General features: G+C 50.4%; 2 protein-coding genes across 3 annotated transcripts; one reads left to right on the forward strand and one right to left on the reverse strand.

Annotated features, from left to right (window-relative positions):
• Window positions 1-6,309: 6,309 nt before the first annotated feature.
• Window positions 6,310-7,762, forward strand: IL17C (interleukin 17C; the record flags this gene model as incomplete). Its single annotated transcript, XM_083370919.1, has 2 exons — window positions 6,310-6,689; window positions 7,209-7,762. Coding segments are annotated over 2 exons (633 nt in total), but the record flags the coding sequence as incomplete, so codon positions are not given.
• A 793-nt stretch (window positions 7,763-8,555) lies between these two features.
• Window positions 8,556-16,527, reverse strand: CYBA (cytochrome b-245 alpha chain). 2 transcript variants are annotated; one of them, XM_083370617.1, is made up of 6 exons: window positions 16,307-16,527; window positions 13,880-13,949; window positions 12,386-12,460; window positions 11,612-11,695; window positions 10,587-10,668; window positions 8,556-9,796 (listed from the first exon to the last, which is right to left on the reverse strand). In XM_083370617.1, exons 1-6 carry the CDS (start codon window positions 16,362-16,364, stop codon window positions 9,614-9,616), a joined length of 552 nt encoding a protein of 183 aa, XP_083226743.1. In that variant the 5' UTR covers window positions 16,365-16,527; the 3' UTR covers window positions 8,556-9,613. The 2 variants fall into 2 exon arrangements, with proteins under 2 accessions (XP_083226743.1, XP_083226744.1); XM_083370618.1 differs by having other exon boundaries at window positions 13,904-13,949; window positions 16,307-16,379.
• Between the last annotated feature and the right edge of the window lie 565 nt (window positions 16,528-17,092).

Genomic DNA, 17,092 nt, shown 5'->3' on the forward strand with positions numbered 1-17,092 from the left:
GTGTATCTGATGGATTTTTGTTTTTCAGGAGGGTACTGGACTGGTAAAAGTAGTTCAAAGGAAATGTAATCTTATTTCTGTTTAATTGGCAACTGAGCATTGCTGGATCTTTGCAGGTCTTCTGATTTTGCTTAATTCTCAGCTGTTTGTTCCACGACTCTTGGGGGATTTTAATTGCTCCCTGCCTTTATAGGCTGTCAAAAAATATACCTCAAAATCAAAGTTTGTACTTAAAAGTGCCCTTAGCTGTTTTTTTACTTGGGGAAATCTGTATTTTCAGCTTAATCCATTGCCTTTCCTTCCAATTGATGTCCGACTTACCAGTATTTTGGTTTTGAAATTCAAGAAATAAAAAAGGCAGCAAAACTAGTAAGAGAAGGGCTTCTGGCTTTTTAAAGAGGTCTCGCAATCAAGCTTTGTGAGATGACTTCTCTTCTGCAAAATGCTCCCTTTCGGCTGTGGTTCATCCATGTAATTGCGATCCATGTGAGCTTAGTTAGACACAACACCTGACGTCACAACCGAGTGTGTCCTGCGAATCCCAGCAGGAGCGTCTTTAAACTGCTTTTTGCCAGTATTCCCCTGTACACACTTGGAGCCCCAGCAAAGGAGTCCTTCCGAAGAGACCGTGTCTTCTTCCAGTCCAGAGAGGTACAAGCAAGTCCCCAAAACCACGAATGGCCCAGCGGCTCCTTTTTCCTCGTGGTGCCGCGTGGTTTCCCTCACTGACTGGCTGGAGCTCTGCCTGCGTGACACTTTGCTAAGCGTTGAGGTGGCTGCAGACCAGCTCCACTTGCACAAATCCCCCAGCAAGCATCCGTGCAAAGGCCTGTTCAAGATGTTTTGTTTTTTTTAATCCCATTTATATCCCGCCCTTCTCCGAAGACTCAGGACGGCTTACAAACTTAGCAGTAGCCTTCATTCTATGTATATGCCTGCTTGTTAGGGCTTTCACACACACCCCAAGCGGCATTATTACAAAGTCAGCTTATTGCCCCCAACAATCTGGGTCCTCATTTTACCTACCTGGGAAGGATGGAAGGCTGAGTCAACCTTGAGCCTGGTGGGACTCGAAGCTGGGTCTTCTGAGCAAATCCAGGTCAAAGATCAGAAGAATCTTGCTTGGAAGAATTCTGCAGCCCCTGCACTCACAGAAGGCTGGAGTCTGTTGTCTTTAGGAAATTATGGGCTAATCTGACAAATATGCAGCAGAATCGCCTATTAATTTTTCATAGTTTATTGGTCACCACAAATTTAATTTAATTTAATTTATTAGTTGTTTTCCTCTTCTCAGCCCAACTCACATCACAAAGTTATTGTGGGGTCAATAAGAGGAGGAAAGTGTTTTGGATATGTTCACTGCCTTGAAGGTGAAAGGGAGGGAGGGAAAGAAGGATGGAAGGGGAAAAAAAGAAGGAAGATGTGCTGACGATCCTTGTAGAAGAGCTGTGTTAGTACATTGGTAGCCAGAAATCCGGAGTCGGAGAGCAACCATTCTATTAAAAAATTGATTAAAAGGCAGAAGCTTCTTTTATTCCTCAAATGCTGGAGTTGGTCAAGCTGCTGCCAGACGCCTCCTGGTTAAAATCAGCAAAGCCTGGAATACAAGCGGGGTTTGGATCCCATCCAGGCCGCCCTCCGAGGGCTGCTGGATGCACTCGGCATCCGTCCAGTCCAGGAATCCCGCAGCAATTCCTGGAGACTTCCCAGCTTTCCCAGACAAGTGTCTGCAGAGCCAGACGTGCCTGGGGGAGGGGGTCCCCAGGAGGAATGCAGAGCACCCCCAGGAAAATCTCCAGCACAGCTTCTTTGGATAAGCCAAGCAGGCTGGCCTTTCTCCAACCTGGTGTCCCTGATAGGCCTTGGACTCCAATTCCCCTAATTCCCAGCAGTTTGGGTGAGCAGCCAGGACAAGGTCACCTAGAGACCTGACCTGGCCTGGCACCTAGAGACCTGGCAGGCAGCTCCTCTTGCCTGCCCCCTCCCCCGATGCCCGTGAGGAGAGGAGGCTGCTCCCCCCCCCGTGGGTCCTTTGGCAACTTCTCTTCCTGCTCCCCCCACTTCACGGGGCTGCCTGACGCCATCCAAGCCACGTGGAGGGGTTTTCCCTGCAGTGGGCAGGCAGCAGCGAGTCATATGCTTGGGAGGCAATGACACACACAAATACACATAGAGGATAACGACATCAGAGAGAGGGCGACCAAGGGAACGTGTGAAGCCGGTTTGCAGACGTCCCATGACCCAATAAAAGAGATCAGAACCTGCTCTGACTCCAGTTGCCTTTTCACCCAATTTCGACATCTTTGCAAACCAGTTAACCCCTTCCCTTCGGCATCTGCCACTCCGCCCTGGGTAGAAACCTCGTCTAGCCGCCAACATCAGGACCAGGAAGAGAAAGAACGATGCTGGCAGGGTCCTCGGCAGAGGAGGCCACTGTGCCAGGCCCTACTGGCAAGAGAGGACATGAGGCGCTGCCCACCCCCAGCCCTCCACCGGCTGGTGACTCTCCTGAAATCAAGGAGAGTACAGAGTGGGCAGAAACGGGCTTGGCAGGAAGAGGCTCTTTTCCACAATGGAATGAGCTGGTCCTGGACCGGGCACGGCTCCCGGCAGAGGATGCTGCAAATCTATAAATCTGCATTTACAGGAGGCCCTTGTGACTTCTCCAGGCACCGACACCTACAGGCAAGGGACCCCTTACAGGAGTTTGCAGCTCCTGACTCTGTTCGCAGATGGCTGTACTAGCAGAATAACAGAGATGGAAGGGACCTTGGAGGTCTTCTAGTCCAACCCTCTGCTCAAGCGGGAGACCCTCTACCATTTCAGAGAGGTGGCTGTCCCATCTCTTCTTCAAAACCTCCAGGGATGGAGCGCCCACAACTTCTGGAGGCAAAGAATTGTTCCACTGCTTGTTCTGTCGGGAAATTTCTCTTTAGCTGCTTCTCTCTTTGATTAGTTTCCACCTATTGCTTCTTGGGCTGCCTTCAGGTGCTAAATGATGGTTTCTCCTCCTTCTTCTTTCTCCTTCTCTAGTGTGAGAAAAAAATATTCCTCCTCCTCCCCATTGGCTGGGGGGGAGCCCATTTCCATGCAGTGGGGAGGCTTCAGCCAAGGAGGGATCTGGATGAATTCAGAAGAATTCCTGGCAGATGTCAAGCCATCACCCTGGTTTCCCTGCTCCGGCCAAGGATTGGGCTCCTTTCTAGTTCTAAGGCCCCTCACTTTACCAAACCAGAATGGCCGAGTTCACAGATCACTTCCAAGCCGGCAATCCGCATGTTGGGTCAGAGTGAAAACACCCCTGTGAGGTGTTGAGGGATTCTTCTGTCCCAGCCTTCCTTAGCCAGCTTTGGATATCAGCCATGTTCTTGTCTGAGATGGTCTAGGACAGGGGTAGGCAACCTCGGCTCTGTTATGACTCATGGACTTCAACTCCCAGAATTCCTGAGCCAGCAATTCTGGGAGTTGAAGTCCATGAGTCATAAAAGAGCCGAGGTTGCCTAACCCTGGTCTAGGATGTTCTCTTGCTTGAGCAGGGGGCTGGGCTAGAAGACCTCCAGGGTCCCTTCCTATTCTATTCTGTTCTGTTCTGTTCTGTTCTGTTCATAATGTGTCAGCTTGGCCCCCACTCAGCAGACCTGAGAACTTCCCGGTTCAACCTTTTCCACCCTCAGCCTACAAAACCTCCTTGAAACAGGAAACCCACTTTAGTGGGTTTATTCAAATTCTTCCCTTCTTCTGGATCAAGCTGAGCTTGCTCACCCCTTCCCAAGCAAAGGAACGAACGGAGGGTCAGCAAGCATTGCATTGATTTTGCTCCCAGGTCTTTTGTTTGCCTAACAAGCCCACTTAAGTAGGGGGGAGGGGGGAATGGAACCATTTTGGCAGGGACCAGTTTGGAGGCAGCCCAGGAGGGGTTTCCTCTTTTCAGGGCCCCCCCAGTCAGGAAAGCCGCTTCCGCTGCTTGGCCCAGAGTCAGGGCCTCCGCAAAGCCACTAGGCCAAGTCGAGGAGCTCATTTACAGAAATCTGGAGAGGGGCTCCCACTGGCCTGGGGATTAACCAACTAACAAGCAACACAAATCCGACAAACAAGTACATTAATTTACCCTTGCTTTTAACACACAATAAGCTACAACACAAATGCCTTTACAGGGAAATTTACAGAAAGAAAACCAGGATGTTTCCTGCTTCTCCCTTGTTCCCAGCTGGGTCCTTTTTCCAGCCTCTCTCACTAAACAGCCCGGGGCTTTTCCATTCAGCTTCCCTTTTGCCCTCTTGATTATCCCTGGTCACACAGCCTTATTTGTACCAGATGACCCCATGATCCTGGAAATCTGCTCACAGTTTTGCAACCATCCAATTTATTCACACTCTAGGGGAGATTTTTCCCCCCTGGTATGTTTGTTTCAAATAGTAACTTTAAATCTTGATTTCTAAATGAGATTTATTTCCAATACCTTGATCTGAGCTCTTCAGTTTGACTAAGTTTATCACGATCCTGAAAACCAATACATGTGAAAACAACAATTACAAAGATGGTTAAAGCTGCGGAGTTAAAAGCTGTTAATTTATTGGATCTTGGGATTCAATTCAATTTAGCACTTGCTTGTGAGCAGGTTCATGCAGTGGAGACTTTTAATTTTCTTCATCTTCACCTTCCCATCAAGAGTTGGATCAAATAAAAGAAAGCTATTATTACTTTTGCCCCGTTCCCCCCCTTTTTTTTGGAAGCAGGTCTGTACATCCAGCATAAGCCAAAATTAAATAGAAACTGAAATAACAAGTTAATTTGTTGCCTATAAGGAACTAGAGCAGGGGGTGTGCAGCCTTGGCAACTTTAAGACTTGTGGACTTCTGGAAGTTGGAGTCCACAAGTCTCACAACTGCCAGGGTTGGATACCCCTGAACTAGAGAAATAAGAACACGTGCTTTTTCTTTATAAAGTATTGGAAGAGTAGAAAACCAATAGATGATTTCTGCAAGCCACTAAACCTAGTTTGCTCCAATCCTTGCCTGTTCCACCTCCCAAATGCTAGGCAGAAGTGCAAAACAGGTGCCTGTTCAAGTGTGGCTGGACTCGTTCTCATCATCCTAGCCCAGGACCCCCCACAAATGGCTGCCTGCAGGGGTTCAGCATCCATATCAGCCATCCAGGCTGAAGGCGAGAAGCTCACAGGGAAGAGATAGGAGTGATTGCACGCCCCTGTTGGGCAGCCAAGGAGGAAATGAGTAGACTCAACTATTTCCCTAAGGGGAGGAGGGAGAAGAAGTTGGAGTTTCCAGGTGTGTAACATCCCTGGGTATATAACAGGTGGCAGGTGTCAAGGTGTCTCAGATCACTGGTCCTACAACGGGCTTCTTGCCTCGGAGCAGCAGCTGAGAATCGAAAAGGGACTCCGGAGCATCCTTCTCTGCCTCTGCCTCTTTCCCGCCGGTTCATTCAAGATGGTAAGAAGGCGGCCTCTGCCACCACCAGGTGTGGGAAGGAAACGCCTCGGGGCCAGCTGAACACCTGGCCAGGGACTCTGGGCAACTGGCCAGCAAAGTCAGCAAGGAGCTGATGGCCTCTGGGTCTGCCCGCCTGCCGGTGATGGGGCATGTGTTCAGAGGTGCTTCAAGCACTCTGCACATGTTCAGCTCCAGAGGTGGCTAAGGCAAAGAGGGCTGCGGGTGGAGAGGGGAGAGGAAAAGGGAGGCGGAGTCTCCAAGGAAGAGCCTTGTTCTCCTGCATCCCTTGGTTTCGGGGAGCGGCCTTTAAAAAGAGAGAGCATCTGACACGGCCAACCGTCTCTAAAACTCAGGTGACGCTCTTGGTCATAAAAATATCCTGGCTTCTTTTCAGTCACCCTTGCCGGACAATTTTATGGTCGCTTGCATAAAAGGAAGCGACAGAGGTTATTCTCTAGAAAGTGCGAAGGGCAAAGCCTCCTTGGAATGCGCGCTGTTCAAATATGGATAAGGAAAGAGGTTTTAAATTAATTGGCTTTGTGCAGCTGTAAACCTCCCATTGGAGAGAGAAGCTTTGTGGTTTAATTCCTGGTTACAAATCTCAGGAAATGGGGATCAATTAAGCAACACTAGGTCCCCTCAGAGATGATAAACGCTCCTTTTTGTTGTAAACGTGATAGTTCAAAAGGCACTTTTTCCCTGAGAATTGAAGAAGCCTCTTTGCTGAGAAGCGAAATGTTTTCAAGGAAAAAACAAGAGTGTCCAGTTATTTTGGGGGGGAAATATATCTTTGGGACAACCATGGAACTGGATGATTGAGACTCTCCATAGACATATAAACTTGAAATAACTGCTCACTAATCCTGACACTTTAGTGGGGGGAAGAAGGCATGGGGAAAAGTGGAACCCCCCCCCCATCCTTCTTCAGCTTGTCCTCTTTTACTTCCCACAGTGGTCCCTCCTGGTTGCCCTTCTGTGCCTCGCCTGGGCAGATGCCAAGCACGTGGGGTGCTTCACCACGGAGGAGCTGGGGAATGAGCCGATGCCGGTGCAGTTTCGGAACTGGGTCTCCTTGCTGCAACAGCAAGACTGTGTGCAGCTGGTCCCGTTCCTGGAGAATGAGCAGAACAGCCACCCACACCCACGGAGGCATCACAGCCATGGCTGCCCGAACCTGAAGCTCCAGGATATGCAGAGCGGTGAAGTGCACAAGAGGTCCATCTCGCCCTGGACATACCAGTAAGGACCCTGTGACAAGAGTTGGAGGCAGCCTGGGGTGGTTTGAAACGCAGGGGCCGAATTGGGATTGCCCTCAATCTGCTCCCGAGTCCCCCCACACCTTTCCCCTTTCCTGGCCGGGATTCCATCCAGGTGTACCACAAGCTATGGCTGGCTAAGAATCACTGGGTTCACCCCATTTCCAGAGGTCAGCCAAACAAGCCCCGTGATGGCTTGGCCCTCTTGGGTGAGGGCATCTCCTTGGGGATCCCCTGCTCCAGGATGGAGACAGAGAAGCACGGCATCCTTCTGGGATGTTTTGGGGCAAACGACTCCTCCGTTTCCCCAGTGGTTGGTCTGATCCAGTGAGCACATGTGTCTTCCCACCAGACAGACATGCTCTTGCCTCTCCCAAAAGCTTTGTGATTGGCCTTCCTTCCCCAGTAGTTCCCAGGAGACTTCTCAGCAAACGGTTCCCAGAATTCCCCAGGGAGAGACATGGCGGTGTCTAACCCCCTTTCCCCTCCCTCTGTTCTGCAGCATCGATGAAGACGAGAACCGGTTCCCCCGCCAGCTGGCCTTCGCCAGGTGCAGCTGCAAAGGTTGCATCGATGCCAAGACGGGCCGGGAGACCACCTCCCTCAACTCGGTGGAGGTCTTCCAGAGAACCATGGTCTTCCGCCGCAAGGCCTGCCCACACAACGGCGGCAGCGTGGAGAGGTTCTCCTTTGAGAAGGATTACATCGATGTGCCCGTGGCCTGCACCTGCGCCATCCCGCGTTACAGCAGCTGAGCAGGGCCTAGGCTGGGCCTCGGTCTGCGTCCCTCATCCCTCCAGCTTCATCGGGAACTGTGTTTGTTTTAAAGCATTGGTGCTTTGCAGCCGGTGGCTGTGACACCCCTCCTCTGAGGGGGGCCCCCGCAAACCTGGCCTTCATCCCCACCCTTGAGGGATCCAACCGGAAGCTCCTTAAAAAGCATTTTGCTCTCCAACAAATGGAAAGGAATTCCTGCTTATTTATTTGTATTTATGTTAATGTATTTTTGAGATGTTCCAGTGCTTCAAGCTATTATATTTATTACTCCCAAAGAAGTGGGGCCAAAGAAGCCTTCCCTCCCTTTTGGGGGGCCAGTGTCCCCAGCACCCCAATATTCTGAGACTGCGTAAGGCAGGGCTGGCCCTGATCTGCCTTCTGGCAGGGGAGGGGGCCTTCGGGAGAGGGGAGATTTTTGCCGTGAGGCTCTGCCTTCATCTTATCCCCACCACAGTTGGTAAGAGGGGCTGAGCCGGGATGTGGCTGGCCCTAACCCCCCCCTCGCCCCCACCCCCAGGAGCTGCTACAGCTGGACTGAAGCAGGTTTCTCTCCTGGAGCTGCCCCAGGTGGGTCTCCGGCTGAGCTTCCCAGATGCTCTCCGAGATAAACCTGGTTGGGGAGCGGGGAGGGCTGTCCTCGATCTGGGTTTGCTCCCCACCTGTTTATTTCCTTGTCCTAATGAGGCCTTTGCTCTCCCCCGGTATTGTAAACTAATTTAAATTATTGGATTATTTATATGTATTTATTGTAATGCCATACAATATTTATTGTTCCTCAGGGGGGTGGACTCCCTGCGTTAATAAAAGTTTTATTTCTGTACTGAAAGCAGCTGACTCAGATGGCTTTATTCCTAACATGGGAGCATTGCCGATATTCCAGAGAGAAGCAGGCCAGTCTCGGCTCTTCCTCAAGGCAACTTGGGGGGGGGCAGTTCAGATTTGGGGGTTGTTGATAATGAGGAGGAGGAGGATTTCTCAGCCATGTTCAGTCTGGCTGGGTTGAGCAAGATATATTTTATTGTAAACAGATAAATTTAAAACACTGAGCCAAAAAAAACAACCCACCACAACGTTCTCAAAACGGATGTTTGTTTATTGAACTAGTTAAAAATAAGCACGGGGGAGGAGATTAGACTTCATACGTTAAATTGAGGAATTTAATAAAGCATGGGAAGGCCAGATAAAATACAATAAACATGGAAGGAGTGGTAAGATTAATTCATTCAATTAAAAAATGTTGCTTCTTGGGAACATTTGACTAAAACACGATGTATGCATGATTTGTAGAAACACGGTCTCTTTGACGCCCTTTGGAAAGGAGAGAAGCCAGACTTGATCAGAGCTGAAATAACGAGATGGGGGCAAAGAAGTGCGGAATGACTTAAAGGCAGAATAGGAGCAGCAGCCGAGGGGAAGCAGTGGGTGCCAGTTTCAGCAGTTTGGGGCAAAAACTTTGGGAAACGAGGACAGAAGTCGGGGGGGGGGCTGGCAAGACCCCTGAGAAGGGTGGGTGCAAAAGTCCTGCTCTCTTGTGGGTCGACGTGGGGGCAAAATAAGTTGGATTGGGAGGAAGGAAGAGGAAAGAGCAAAGGAGCAGAGGGTGGGTAGACGGAAGCGGTTCTTTTGCCCCAAATAGGAGCAACTTGTTCCCTTCTAAGGGTAAGAGATAAAGCCAAGAGCTTTGCTGGTGTGGCCAGGTCTGATGTGCTCCAGGAAGCTTTGGGACCCCTTTTTATATCAGTATTTCAAATGTTAAACCTTTTCTTTAAAACTTTTCAAATTTGAATCCAGCCTCAGAAAAGTCTATGTCTGTATCTAAAGCTAATTGACAACTTTGCCTTCCTTCGGGCTTAAAATCAGCATCAGCTATGGCTTGGCAGTAACTGGCCCTGCCTGTCTGAAACATCCAGTCGGGGTCAGCAGGGGGGAAGGAAGGAAGGAAGGAAAGATAAGAGAAAGAGCACAGAAACACCCCCCCCCAGGGGCTTGCAGGAGTTCAGGTACAGCCACATCCTTCTGCTTGAGAAAGATCTGCCCAGGGTTTCAATCCTGGAGGGCGTCTCCCATGCCTTGGTCAAGCAGAAGTGGAGCCTCCCCCTCCAACTGCAGTCTATCTGATGGGGGAGATTCCTAAGGAACCACTTCAATAGGATTGTCTTGGCCAGTTTGCTCTCCCTCCCTTTGCTTCTTCCGGGCTTCTGCGGGGGGCCGGGGCGGTGGGTTGCTGGGGGGGTGCTTGATGGTGCCTCCCACCTGGAGTTGCTCTTGAGGCTTCGCTTCAATGGGGCGCCACTCTTCGCCACGAATGGCAGCCTGAGGGATAAAAGCCAGAGGGAGTTTATTGCGGAAAGGAAGGAAAATTAGGAAAGGCTGAGTTTCAAGTAAAATTAGGCATATGAAAGAAATTGAAAAGAAAATGCAGTGCAACGAATCAAATGAGATAAATATCTACAGCTGGGGCATCCAACCATGGCCACCACTTTAAGACTGGTGGACTTCAACTCCCAGGATTCCCCGGCTAAACTTTGGATTTTAATCTTTGTTCACTGATTTATTCACTGGGCTCAATGTACTGTAGTTTGGAAATGCAGCCAACTAAATCTTAATTTGACAAATATCACTTTAGACCCAAAGATACAGATACCCGCTTCTTAGGACCTGTGTGAAACCAAAAACACATTCGCAACCACGTTGTCTTAAAAAAAAAGTCCTAGCCGTTGCAGCCAGCAGAGGGTGCAAGAGGGTTGTCAAAGGCTTTTCCCTACCTTGCACAGGTAAAGTCCCTTTGCCACCAGGAAGGATTACCTTAAGTTTTGGCTAAATTAAATAGATAAACTGACTTAACTCATGAACAACCCACTACATTTTAAGTGGCTAATTAATGAGCAATAGAGGAGTGGTGTCTTTTAGAATAATTTTCTCTACAAGTGGACGATGGGTCTATTACAGGTGACTTCACAGAATTATATATTTTATCTCTCTGTGTGTCCAAAATCCTCTATTAAAAATGCTCTTGGCTCTTTCAAAAGGAGGGGAGGAGAAAACTAAGTAGGAGAATCAGAATTATAACCCTCATGTTTGTGCTAGTCTGCCCGCCACTTACCAATAAGTAGATCCCACTTGCTATGGCCAGGCAAACGGTGCCAAGGATGGTGGCCAGCAAATATCCTGCAGGAATGGCTAGGCTGCCAAAGCAAAGGTTTAAAAGAGAAAAAAGTTAGCTAGGCACACAGCCCCTGTGATTGTGAAAACTATATAATTTAACAAGGTTCGAGTTTGGCTCTCCAGAAAACCTTAAGTGACCAAAGCTATCAAATCAGCTTCCTCAAGCTGGGCATTAGATCCACGGCATGTAGTGTTGAGAAATATGGTCCTCTAAAGCCACAGCTCCTATTTGGCATTGATTGGCATCCATGGACATAAATGTGGTTTTCTTTTCAAGAACTGAGTGATGCAGGACAGATAAATCTGCAATTTGGTGAGGGCATGTCTAAACTATGGAGTTTGCTTGCAGCCGACAATCAGAGCCCCTGTAACCTCTCCTGGTTCGTGATAAGTGAGGAGTCTACATTTTTAAAAACAATGCAGTCTTGTGGTCTACCTTTCTCCCCTCCTCTTCTCCCCAAACACATGCAGAAGTATTTTTCTCTGCCCCACAAGTGTCTTTGAAACGCAAAAACTCCCCATGAGCGATCATCAAACTCCCTCCCAATGACCAATTGACACTTGGCCAGCACCCGACTTCACAACCTAATTTTTGCACCAGTCAATAACTGAACCCATTTTGGGGTGTATCTGGAAAAATGTCATAAATCCCAGTCAAGTGACACTGGGATACAGCAAATGGCCATACAGGTGGCTTTAAAAGTGGTCACATGACCATGGGGAGAGGCAGACGTCATAACTTCAAAACCGGGTCATAAAAAGCTTTTGAGGGGGTCCGTTGTAACTTCAAATTGTTGCTAAACCACCAGCCGTGAGCTGAGGACCATCTGTGAATATCTTTGCCCTCCTTCCCCTTCTCCTCCTCCGCAGCCTCCAACCCTGAGCAGGAGAAGCGGCTGCTGCAAATCCTGCCCAGGGTTTGTGGATGTGCCCGAGTCTGAAAGTGGTCATGATGCGAATTACCATGCGTGGAGAATGGCCCGGACATAATAATTCCTAGTTAGAGGTCCACAGGTCTTCACAGCAGCTGTGAAATACTTCTGGCCACTGCGGGAAATCAGAATAAAGAGACAGCACAGAGTTAGACGCCGAGTTCAAGGGAAGAAGCGTTCTGTGACACTCAGAAAAGGACACCCTTTTCCATGCATTTATTGGTACTGAACACAGATTCAGAATAAGATCAGAACACCAGCGTTGGAAGGGAACTTGGAGGTCTTCTAGTCCAACCCCCTGCTAAAGCAGGAGACCTATACCAACCGTTTCAGACAATCTCTTCTTAAAGACCTCCCGTGATGGAGTGCCTACCATTTCTGAAGGCAATTTCTGTTCCACCGGTTGATTGTTCTCGCTGTCAGGAGGTTTCTCCTTAATTCAAGATCGCTTCTCTCCTTGATTACTTTCCACCCGTTGCTTCTTGTCCTGCCATAGGCTAGGCAAAATGCCAACTAATCTCACCTTGTAGATCCCCCCAACTCCTCCTTTCAAAAAGATCCAGATCGATCTGGCCATCCTCCATTTACATAGTTTACCCTCTAAGTGCTAGCAACAGGGAGGCGCAGAGAATAATCACATCTCTCCGTCCAATCCCTGATGCAACATTTTTATGGCACGAAGACCACGTAGAGGCTTGTCTTCGTTTTAGGGAAAGCTGTTTTTCCCAGCAGGCTGAGTTCTTCGCCCAGCACCAGGTCTCCAATCCAGGCTCCCCCTCACAAAGTCAAGAAACGCAACACTCACCATCTCTCTAGAGTAGATCCCTTTTTCCTTTTTCCTCGGGGATACTCCAAAAAGCAAACAAACACTCCTGCCACTCTTTAGACAAAAGGGTTAAGGACAAAAATAAGGATTATTTTTAAGGCTTCTCCAAGACAGCGAAGAGAGACAAGCAGAGACAAAGAAAGAGTTCAGGACTATGAGAAACAACCCCAGGCAGCCAGTTTTAGGCAGGAGGGGCAGAGACCAGGCAGAGACGCGCAATTTAAGAAAGGTCGGGCCCTGGGGTGGTACAACAGTGAGAGCACATTTGCCATCCCCAGCATGGGAGAAACGCAAGGAAGAGGAAAAAATCTTAGGGAGATGAAACAGGCGGTGAGAGGGAGGAGTCCCATCAAAGCAAGATGGGCAGCAAACAAATTTAAGAACTAATAAGAAGTAAATAAGCCCTGTTGCCCTCCCCCCCATCCAAGGACAGGATTAAGAGCACCTCTGGGGGTGGGGGGGGTGGGGGGAAAGGAGATGGAAAGGGAGAAAGGTGGGCCCTCTAACAAGGCTCGCTGGGGGGGGGGGGGTTGGCTGAGCGGTACAGACAGCTGGGACCTAAATCCTGGCACGATTTTTGGTGCTCTTTGTTGGGGGCCAAAGAGACCGTCCTTCTACCAGCATATGCGGCAAAAAGCATCCTTTGATTATTATTTTTTTCTTTTGGAACCCGAGAGAAGTAATCATTGCAAAGACATTCCCAAAGACTGTGGCTGATCATCAATGCTTTATTTGCCAGTCTAAAAATCCACAATGGCTCCAGATTGGGTAAAATTGGGTGAATTCAGCCCTGTCGGTCATGCCCAGATTCTTGTGTGTTCTTTCACAAACCCTGGCTTTCGCCCCGGGGTGAAATCACCCAATGTGGGCTCCCTCCCTCGTGATCTGCCTGTGCTGCTGTGCTGGCCTCGCCTTTACCACTCTTCTTCCTCCATGAACCTTTGCAGAAAACCCCGGAGAGCAGACAAAATGCAACTTCCTGGACCCTGTTTGGCAAACAGGACCTGACCTTCACTCTTCCATCCTACTCACAGCCACAACATTTCCAAATTCTTCAACCACAAACATTCCAAATTTTGCAATCAGACGCTGCAAGAAGCAAAGCCGTCTAAGCTTCCCTAATTTTTCTACTTTCTGTCTTGGAACCCAATCATCACTGAGTCCCCATGTTGAATATTTATTTGTATCCCGCCTTATTTTTCAAATAACTCAAGGCAGCAAACATATCCAACATAACTTTCTCCTCCTATTTTCCCCACAAGAACAACCCTGCGAGGTAGGCTAAGCTGAGAGAAACAGACTGGACCAAAGTCAGCCAACCAGCTTCCATGACTAAGGCAGAACTTAACGTTCAGACTCCTTTTAATATGGATATCATTTTAAAATAGATACAAGCATTCCAGGTGTTATTTGTCCTAGAAGGCTACAGCGGAATAGAATTTATACAACTAACGTATCTTCACAAAAGGATACATTGCATAAACTGCAATCTCCCACCTTTTGAATTGGCCTGAAACAGCCACGATACCACCGGTCACTAAGACTAAAAGAGAAAGAGAGAGAGAGGGAAATCATTTTGTTTGTGATTATTTGTTTTCTATCCACAATGCACTTTTCAGATCCAAAATTAAGCAAACTGGGAACTTGCGTCAACTCCGGAGCCCGTGTGAAATGGCAGAACTTTGTTGGCAACTGAAGAGGAACATTGTGGATAAACACGTTTAACCATGCTTTTAATCATCTTGTGGGTAAATGTACATGCAGTGCTTAACTTACAACCACAATGAGCCCAAAATTTCTGTTGCTAAGTGAGAGTGATGAGTTTTGCCTCACTTCATGATCTTTCTTGCAACAACTGTTAAGTGAACCACTGCAGTTGTTAAGTCAGTAAAACAGTTAAATGAATCTGGCCTCCCCACTGGCTTTGCTTGTCAGGAGGTCGCAAAAGGGGATCACATGACCCCAGAACGCTGCGACCATCATAAATGTGAGTCGGCTGCCCAGCATCTGAATTTTGATCACCTGACCCCAGGGAGGCTGCAACGGTCGTAGGTCATTTTTCCCAGTGCTCTCACTAAAGAAACTGTTGTGAGCTGGGGATTGCCTGTCGCCTGCTGAGCACAGCACAGATTTGCAACCTGAAGCTGCACAGAGAAGTTCCCACTTTTTCCCAGAATTCCTTTAGGGAATTCCTTGCCAGAAGAGGCAGGTTGCTGCGAAGGGCAGCTGCTGGGCAACAATAACACGCAGGGGCAAAATTCTCACATCTTCTACACCATCCAACATGCAAGCAGAGCAGCCCTTTCTCAGTGGGTGGGACTCCAGCCCCCATCCTCCTCCTCCAAAGAGCCAAGTGCCCATTCTCCCACGGTGCCAAAGGACAGAGGGGGGGAAGAGGGATAAAACAGAGCAGAGTATCTTGGCAAAGGGCGACGCAGATACTCTGTGCTGCAACTTTCAGTTGTAGGCTTGGAAGCGTGCGATGTGCCTTCCTGAGGGGTTCAAACTCCTGGAAGCATCAGGATCCTGGACTGGACTGGGGGGGGTTCCGCCCTTTTTCCTGTGGTTTTAGGATTCAGTGCAGGCACAGAACTGCAGGCAGCTGCTTTGCTTGCACCCCACCCCGTTTCAAGGAGGAAGAACTCAAAAGGGAGAAGTGAAAGCTGCCACCCCCGTGAGCAGCCCCACTCTGCTTCCTCATGTGCACAGGCGGTTCTCGTGGCCGGTGTTTGGCGTGAGCTCCCGTCCACTCGCCTGGGCCAATGGGGGTCAACAAGAGCGCCCAGTTCATCACTCGGGCCGGACCAGAAACCCCACAGCGGACAGAACGATTTTTAAATTTTCAAGGAATGTTCCTTCAAAAGAGTGTCTTTGGGACTACCGCTGTCCTTGTGAAATTTGGGGGAATATTTGGTGGATCCTGGCCAAATATTTCATCGGTTGCATTAACAAGGGAACGGCTGGCTAACCGCGTGCCCCTTGGCTCACTTGGGCGAGTTACCTGCCTGTTGAATCAGCCAGCAACTTGCCGATGATAACCTGTGAAGCTGAGCTGTGAGGGAAAGTGGGCAGGGCAGGATCATTCTTTTTGGATTTTAAAAAAAAAGTTTTATGTCCCTCTTTTCCATCTCGGTCCCCCAGAGGCCACTGCCCAGAAGCAGAGCAAAAGGGCCAGGAAGGACGTGGAGATCTGGCCCCAGCAACGGCCGTTTTCTCCTTCCAAACGCCGTTCCCCTTATTGTCACCGCTTCCACTTCCTCCTGCAAGCGCAAGCAGTCTCTCTCTCTCTCTCTCTCTCTCCAGGGCAGGGCCAAGTGCTCGATGGCCCCTCTTCCCTCCCCCGTTACGAGAAGGGGGAAAGATGGGGTGAAGGCGCGGGGGTCAAGGGCGACCGCCGAGGAAAGCCAACGTCCCACGCTGCTCGCAGGGAAGAAAATTGTGGCCGCACCTGCCCCCCTCCCTCCACCTCCCCCCCCCACACAGAGGGGGGAAGAGGGAGAGAGACGGTTGCGTCTGTAATAAGCAAAGCCAGCGGGACCCTCATTTCGGTCGATCCCGTGTCCATCCAACTGTGGCTGGACTCCGATCCCCATCTGCCATGGCTGAGGGTCGGGGATGATGGGAACGACAGCCCAAGGCCTGGGGGCAGACGGGGGGACCCTTCCCAGCCCTCTTTCCATTCACGTTCCTGGTCTAAGTCCCCCCAACATTTACCCCTCGGGAAAGCGGAGGTTGGCCGTGGCGGGGGGGGGGCTTTTGGACACTTGGTAGCCAAGTTCCGAGACTTTGTAGCCAAAGAAAGCCCGGGGGGGGCTGCGTGTGAAGCGAGAGAAAGCGCCAAGATCCCGGCCGTGGCTGCGCCCCCCCCCGCCCGCCCCTCTCCGTGCCCGCCAGACTCACTCAGCCCGGCGGCCAGCGCCTGCTCGTTCGCCCACATGGCCCACTCGATGCGCCCCATCGCGCCGCCGCCGCCGCCGCAACTCAGCCGGGCGGGGAGGCTGGGCGGGGGGGGCAGCCGGGGGGGGTCGCGCTACGTCCTTCCTGCTCCTCCTCCGGCGGCCGAGCCGGCAACGCCCCGGGGACTCCCCCCCCCTCCCGCTGCTCGCAGGCAGCCCGGGCGGCTCTCCCCGGCGCCGGCAAAGCCCTTCGGACGGCCCTCTGCTCCCCGCTGGAAGAAGCGGCGGCCGGAAAGCGGAGCATCCGCGGCTGAGCTGCAGGGGAAGCGCCCCCCCCGACTCCTTGCGTGGAAACAGCGAGGCGCGAAGAGGCTTTGCTGCCATTAAGGCATCCCAGGGACCCCCGCTCAGCTGAGTGCAAGAAAAAAGGGGGTCCTGCTTCCCCCTGGGTTGGGCAAGGCTGGAGTGGGGCGCCGGCCCCTCCCCCCCTCCGATGAACCTGGTCTGGGTCCTTTAGGGCGGGGGTCTCCAACCCTGGCGACTTTTAAGACTTGAGCGTGTGACGACTGGGGAATTCTGGGAATTGAAGGTCCACAGGTCTTATACCAGGGTTGGACTTTAGGGTGCCCTCCCGCCAGGATTCCACTCCAGCCCTTCTTTTCAATGTCAGCCACCTTTTCCTAGATTGTTCTTCAACCAGATTCCTTCCGCCCCTTCCTTTCCAGGTGGGGGGTGGGGGGTTTGCAGGTGGATTTGGGCAAGGGAAAGAACATTTAAGTTGCTTTCTGAA

Source organism: Vipera ursinii, assembly GCF_947247035.1.
Source record: "Vipera ursinii genome assembly, chromosome: 10".
Classification (NCBI taxonomy): domain Eukaryota; kingdom Metazoa; phylum Chordata; class Lepidosauria; order Squamata; family Viperidae; genus Vipera; species Vipera ursinii.